The 7,733-nt window shown below is 33.2% G+C and overlaps 1 protein-coding gene across 1 annotated transcript; it reads left to right on the forward strand.

Annotated features, from left to right (window-relative positions):
- Nucleotides 1-1,992: 1,992 nt before the first annotated feature.
- On the forward strand, nt 1,993-7,083 carry LOC145602015 (two-component response regulator ARR11-like). The gene is made up of 5 exons (XM_081658124.1): nt 1,993-2,377; nt 3,694-3,846; nt 4,007-4,363; nt 4,601-4,677; nt 5,617-7,083. Exons 1-5 carry the CDS (start codon nt 2,245-2,247, stop codon nt 6,742-6,744), a joined length of 1,848 nt encoding a protein of 615 aa, XP_081514250.1. The 5' UTR covers nt 1,993-2,244; the 3' UTR covers nt 6,745-7,083.
- Nucleotides 7,084-7,733: the final 650 nt, after the last annotated feature.

Raw genomic sequence — 7,733 nt, forward strand, 5'->3', positions numbered from 1 at the left:
CCTATATATATATGTACTATAGTCAAGGTAATAAATCAATATATAACTACTTTGTAGGCTCTTTTTTTCAGTTCAAATGAACCACTCAGACAATACAATTCACGCCAAGAGTTAGAAATTTGATTATCTGCAACCTAATATACACAAACCCTCAAATCTTAACCGTTAGGCTAAGAACTTATTATATCCTTTTAGACTTTTTCTAATAAGCAAATTGTATATTGATAGATTTACTTTAAAAAAAAAAATAAAAAAAAAAAAATTTTAAGGCATAAAAGGATAAATTTATACATTACATACATGTGTTGGAGGAATGGAGGGTGTGTTACAATGTTTACCAGTATTAAGAATTACTACATAGAGACATGGACTCATGGAGTGTAGGTAAAATAATAATAATTTTTTTTTTTTCTAATCCATTGAGTTTATAAAGCAGAAAGCTCATGCATGGCACTAATCACAGATCTATTAAGTTAATATATACTTGTATAACTTTAAATGGAGGTAATTAATTATTTAACACATTTCACTTAAATTAGCTTAGTACTATATAATGACTTTTTTTTTTTTTAAAAAAAAAAAAATATATGAGTAATAATAATAAAAATCTAATTTTGTTAAAATAGGACAAACTCTCAAAACTAATGCTCAAAAGTATTGGACCTAGCTAGACCAGTGATTTTGCTGTTAACAAGATGCTTTGTTGATTATACAAAGTGAAATATATGAATGATTGGGCATCTTAAACTTAATTAACTTTCATAAAAAAAATTCTTAATTAACTACATTAATTACTTCTTGGAATAATAATGGATTAACTTTATAGATGTGTAGGGGTTTCTCCCAAAAAGTGTTGCTATAAAAAGCACAAGTCAAAACATAGGTACGGATGATAATTAGCCAAATCATAGATCTATTTGTAATTAGAGTACTATTAATTATATTAATTCCTAGCCTAAGGCATGCACATAACATTATTATTGTAGAGAATTGTATTGTGGCGCACCAACATTATCTTTTAGCTACCTTAACTATTGATATATTATACGAGTACTTGCTTTGTTAAAAAAAAAAAATATTGATGCATTAAGTACATACTTTATTAATTATGTTGTACTAACTAGCTAACCTAGGGGGAGTTACTATACTGTTATTACTGATTTACTGTATGTAGCATGTAACAGTTGATCAGTCATCAGTCATGAATGAAATTTTAGCACTGCAGGTGCCTAGTTATCTAGTGAACATATAATTAAAGAAGAGGGGTGATAAATGATCGAGGTTTGATACACATTTAAAAAAAATCAAAAAATAAAAAATTAAAAAAAATTAAAAAAAATAAAAAATAAAAATTTGAGAAGTCATTAAGTACATTTTTCAAAATAATAGAAATGCATGAAAAAATTACGCATAGATTGGTGTTATTAGCGTTTGATTTTACTAAAAAAAAAAAAAAACAAATTCCCTTTTAATTAATCTGAACTAAAATGTTCTTTCAAAAGAAAAAAAAAAAATCTATGTCATTAAAAGTGATTATTACAGTTGTCAATTATTGTCAAGAATTATTCTCAGTATGCAAGAGGAGAAACTAACATAACCAATTAACCGATTTAACCCTAGCCATAGGAGGAGAAACCTAACTATTAACCGGTTTAACCCTATTTTTAGCCTTGAATGGACCCAAACTAAATTGAACACAAATCGAGTGGAAATTTCATTCCCAAACATATAGTTACTGGTCTAGTTGATATTAACTAGCCCGATCCTAATCTTAATTAAACCCTTATTCGGTTTTAACTAAGAGATCAATATGAATTAATACGAGTTAAGAATAATGACATGGTAATCCCGAACTATCTAATTGGAGCATTTTAGCGGGGCGGGACCGTTATGTGGCAACCTAGGACAGGACTAGAGGGAACAGCTTATATTAGAGTTATAGTAATAGCCGGCGCCAAATATTCGTTATATTCTGCGTTTCATCTCAAAAAGCCTTTCTTCATTTCTCCCCCCAAAAGATCAAAACTTCCAGATTGAAAGAGATTGATAGCTCTTTATGTTAAAGCTTTCTTTGGAATTTCATATTAAATATACCTTCCAACATAAATTCCCTTGTTATATATATCCCACTTTCTGTTGCTTCTTCTCTGAATTTTTTTGAATTTGCTGAATTCCCCAACTAACTTATTGAGAGACTCTACAACTGTTTTTTGACACCATTTTTAGTTACAGTTTTTTTAGAAAATGGGTATGGAACACGGGTTTTCGACACCGAGAACTGAAACATTTCCTGCTGGATTGAGGGTTCTGGTTGTTGATGATGATCCTACTTGGTTGAAGATTTTGGAAAAGATGCTCAAGAAATGTTGCTATGAAGGTATTATATGATAACATTTTGATTGGTCAATTCCCTGATTTTGCAGTCTAATTGTTTGATGAAAAGCTTGAATGAGTGTGTTTTTCAGCATGTGCCCAGATGATTATTCTGTTTCTTTTGTGGGTTATTTTGATATTTTTGGTGTTTTGATGCTTTGAATTGAAAAGGGTTCTCTCAGATTATATTATGCTTGTGTAATTTGTTATGATCATAGGTTTAGTTTATGATTCAATTAAATGAGTTAATTTTAGCAAAAGGAGTGTTCTGAGATATGATCATGTTAAGGAGTACCGATGATTTATGCTAGAAAAGGCTTTCTAAACTTTGATTACTATGCCTTTTTTGGATCATGATTCTTACATATTATGATTTGAAAATTATCAAGTTTGTGTTAGGAGGGTCCAAGTAATATGAGACAATTATGCTTAAGAGCTTATGATCCTTTTTGTTGTTAGGTCACTAAGTTTGTTGTTGTGGTACCTCACTTGAATCTTATCTTTGTGAGAAACAAAGTTCAAGAAAATCTGAGTAGGATTTTATGGAGTTATGTTTATCTGAAAGCTGAGTTCTGGAGTTATGTTGACAGAACTAATCACATATGGTGGTTGCATAATCGAGAATATCGTGACTTAGAAACTCAAGATTTGCTAGCTGATTTCCTTGATGTGAGACTGTCAAATTGATCACCAAAATGAATCATACTATATTCTTATCATGTTGGTTCTGTTGGTTCATGTGATGTGTGGAATTGAACCTAAACTCCTGAATGAGTTTCAGCCAAGATAATGTTTCCTATTCTAGAATTAGATTCTCAATCAATTTGATAGAATTTTGTGAAAGGTATCTGCTTTACTATTAAAGAATAGTGGAGCTTTCCAGGTTGAAAGAGACGATGGTTCATATCTAGTGACTAGTTCTATCTGTTCCTAGTTTTAGAGGACAATTTCTCTAGGAAGAGTTGCTTTTTGGTCCATGAAGAATCGCCTTTTTTCTCAGCAACAACGACTAACTAGATTGAGTTACCTTTTTTTTTAAAAAAAAAAATATAATCCAATGTATTCACTGCTAGTTTTTGTATATTTTTCTCAAAATAGTTCTATTAGGCTGAGTGGTATATGGACTATTTGATTCATCTTCATTTTTTCGCAAATTGATATTCAAATTGTATAGTGAAATAAAGACTCCCTATTATCATTTAATCATAGAAAATCTCTTTGTTAAAGATATCTATATGTTATACTGTATATGATATACCAAACTCCATATGTCGTGCAATTGAACTCTTTTAACATTCCTTTTATATCATGGATGTTCAGTGACTACTTGTGGGCTAGCTCGTGAGGCTTTGAAGTTGCTTCGTGATAGAAAGGATGGATTTGACATCGTCATCAGTGATGTCAACATGCCTGACATGGATGGCTTCAGACTTCTTGAGCATGTTGGACTTGAGATGGACCTGCCAGTTATAAGTCAGTTAACCTTCATTAGTTTCAAGTTTTTTTGCCTTGAATTTTATCATGTCTTTGTATTTTTGAAATTTAAGAATCGCAATACTCTCATTCCATTTTTAAAATTGGAATTTTTTTATCCTGACAAGTTACATTATGTTTACCTCATTCACTCATGCAGTGATGTCTGTTGATGGGGAAACCAGCAGAGTCATGAAAGGGGTTCAGCATGGAGCATGTGATTATCTACTCAAACCAATTAGAATGAAGGAGCTTAAGAACATATGGCAGCATGTTGTGAGGAAGAGAATGCATGACGTGAGAGACATAGAGTGCTTTGAAGATAGAAGCGGAACAGACCATTCTTATGATGGGCTCTATGGAGGTGAACAAATGTTTTTAAAGAAAAGAAAGGACGTAGACATCGAAAAAGATTCAAGTGATCCTTCTACCACAAAGAAAGCTCGAGTTGTTTGGACTGTGGATCTCCATCAAAAATTTGTGAAAGCTGTAAATCAGTTAGGCATTGACAGTGATAGTGAGTAAATTTTTTCCCTCAAACTTTTAAACTGATTGGATATGATGGCACCATATGTACAGTTCTTGTAGTATCTTTGGTGTGTTTTTAGTCATTGATGCTTTAATATTGTTCCTCATTATTTAGAGTTATTAGCATCAATGTTATTTGAGAGTAAAATACTTGAACATTATTCTGTTAATTATGGATTCTTAAACTGCTGTCTGTTGTCTAACCCTGAAATTGTTTATTTTGCAGAAATAGGTCCAAAAAAAATTTTGGACCTCATGAATGTATCGTGGTTAACTAGGGAGAATGTTGCTAGCCATTTGCAGGTCAGTATATTTCTAAATCATTGCTGGCTTATGTCTACTAAAGTCCCATGTATCATTTAACATCAAATTTGCTCCGTTGCCTCTAGAGAGGCTCCCACCCCTGGATGTTGTAAAGTGTTGTTGGTTTACTACAGCATTTAGTCTGTGGTAGCAAACAGTCTATTTCTTATTGACCCATAATCAAATACACAACAATCATCTGCTATAACTCCATAAATAAAATTAAAAAAGATGGTTTCTACTCTAAAAGATCAGCAATCTAGCCCAGTTGCTTTCTTTCCAGAGTTCCAGTCACTTCAAGTTTTAACTGTAAAACAAATGATTATAGGTCAGTAAGATGAATGATCAGTTACAGATTCAGCATTCAGAATCTACCCTGTAGGATGTCAAAATCCAACTTTGACCATTTACTCTTCGATAAATAATATTGTTCTGTTCCATGATTTTCACTTGAAATTTCTGTATAAATCTCTCAGTACATTTGCTACTTTCAAGATTGATACCATCAGATCAATTGTAGAAAAAACGAAAAGAAATTATATTTTCAAGAGCCATTTAGGTCAAGAGTAAAAAGTATCTACTCGTATTTTAATTTGACTAATTTTCTTAATAGACATATTTTTGTCATGAACACTTTGGGAAAGAGTTAGTATGAAAAAAGATTTAATATCATGAAAGTATATTTTTAACACATATACATGAAGAATGAATATGTACTTTTTAGCATTATTTTAACACGAGTATTTAAAAGTTGTACAAGAAAGTGAACATAACACGTATCTGAAAACAGGAAGAGCATTTCCATAAAATTTTGCATCTTAGTTTTGGTTAGCTGCCAAACTTATCTGAACGATTGTTTCTGGTAGTTATTCTCTTCTCTAGTATGCTATCTAAATGCTGTAGAATAACTTTCTTTTGGAAACTGTCTTAATTATGCAGAAATATCGGCTTTATCTAAGCAGGCTGCGTAAAGAAGATAAAAGGGATAGCTCTTTTGGTGGAATGAAAAATCCAGATCTTTCCCCAAAAGAATCCAGTGGAAGTTTCAGTATCCAGAACTCCAATTTTGGGCAACATGACATTACTAGCAAGCATGTATATCAAGGAAATCAGTTGCCCGTTCAGGCTGTTGATTCTAAACCTCCTGACAATGATCCAGAAAGCAGCAAATTGTTGCCACTAACAGAGCATATAATACCTTTTAGTACTGAAAATTGTGATTCTCACACTAGGAACTCACAATTAGGCCTCACTCATACTTATGAGTCTTTGGATATGAGCGTAAAGCAAGCATCATTTGATTCTCCTGTTTCTGGTGAGTACCCTTGGAGCAAAGAAGTACCAGATCACCTGCAGTTTGAACCTGAATTAAAGGCACATCCAAATTTGGAGAGTTGTACTTTCAACCAGCCGACTATGCCTATTTTGCACCAGCATATCAGTCCTGAAATTCTTGAGCCTGCTCCACACATTAGTCCTGGTAAATCAATTAGCAAAAGCAACAACGTAGGCCTTGTTGATATCAAACCGTTGAATGCAAAGGAGTGTGGCAATGATACAGGGAAACTATCCCCTATGGAAAGCCCACTTGGGTCATATCCTGTGCCAAATTCGGATGCTCTAGGATGTGTTTTTGACATGAAAGGTCAGAACTTTAGTCAGGGTGTCAGCAATTATAAGGAACAACCCGTGTTTGAAAGACCACTTCAGTCATTTCATATACAATCCGTGAGTCATCTCGGAGATGCACGAGATTTAGATCCCTGCTTTGATGTGACACTGGAAATGAAGAAGCAGATTTCTTGTCAGAGTAGCATAATTGATCCGACTAGTGTCATCGGTTCTGAATCTGAGCTGAGAAACCAAGTTATAGGGAGTGAATTGGCGTCTGGACTCCTAAGCGAGGACATGTTTCGCTGGCTTCAATATGGTGATGTTACCTCAAAAGATTTTGGGTTGGATTACATAGGATTCACAGGGTGCAATTTTCCTGATTTTGACACTGAAACTCCTTTACCACCTTATATGCCGAAGTTGGATCACGAGTATCTTCTTGATTGGGCATAATATCCTCTTGATCACATCTGTTCTCGATCAGCTCTAGATGAGGGAGCTTGTAAAGGAGACCTTCCACGAAATACTTCTTTAGTACTGCCAGAAACTGGATTATAACTACTCCCTCCGTCCCTTACTATAAAACTTCTTTTTATCATTTATTACTTACATAAAAAAGAGAAAGAGGCTTTTAGTTTGAAGATGGAGGGAGTATAATGGTAATGGTTCTAATTCCTAAGTATAGACTCTTGAGCCATGTACAACATTAAATGTCAACAATTAAGAATTATATAAACTTTTTTTGAAACTTTTATGTGCATTTCATCCCAACAAAGGATTTTTTTTACCCCTACTCCTATGGCGTAATTTAATACCTCATGTTCGGACATCTATATAATTGACCCAACTTTTTTTTTGTGCCTATGTCTGTGCACAGTGCACCTAATAGAGGTTGTAATTCGAATATTAGTTTGCCTTGTTGGTACTTATTCAATGTAATAGGAGCTTAGTTATGCTGAGTCAACAGGTTTGCTATACAGTTGTTACAGTTGTTTAGGTTGTTATTCTTGGTAGGCCAAGTGTACAAATTTGTTAAAGTTGCTATTAGGAGGAGAGGAACATGAAATGGAGGAAAGTTATGCATTTGTAAATGCATAACATTGATTAAAATATTTTAAAAACACATGGTAGAGAGAGAAAAGAGGAGAGAGATAGGAAGAGAGAGACTTGTAGGTGGACCCCACCTATTTTTTGGTCGGATTGTATCACGTGATGGGGGACTGGGGGACCACATGCTAATTGTTCCACTGAAAGTTTATATAGTACCATTGAATCCTCAGTGGTACTATTTACGCATAAATTTAGTACAACTGAATGCATATATAATACCATTATGTGCATATATAGTATCACTATATATTCAGTGGTATCATTTGATCATCCAATGATACTAGAATATTTATTCATTTGTACATATGCATAATTACATGAATACCCCTTGT

Source organism: Chenopodium album, chromosome 21, assembly GCF_948465745.1.
Source record: "Chenopodium album chromosome 21, dcCheAlbu1.1, whole genome shotgun sequence".
In the NCBI taxonomy this organism is placed as follows: Eukaryota; Viridiplantae; Streptophyta; class Magnoliopsida; order Caryophyllales; family Amaranthaceae; genus Chenopodium; species Chenopodium album.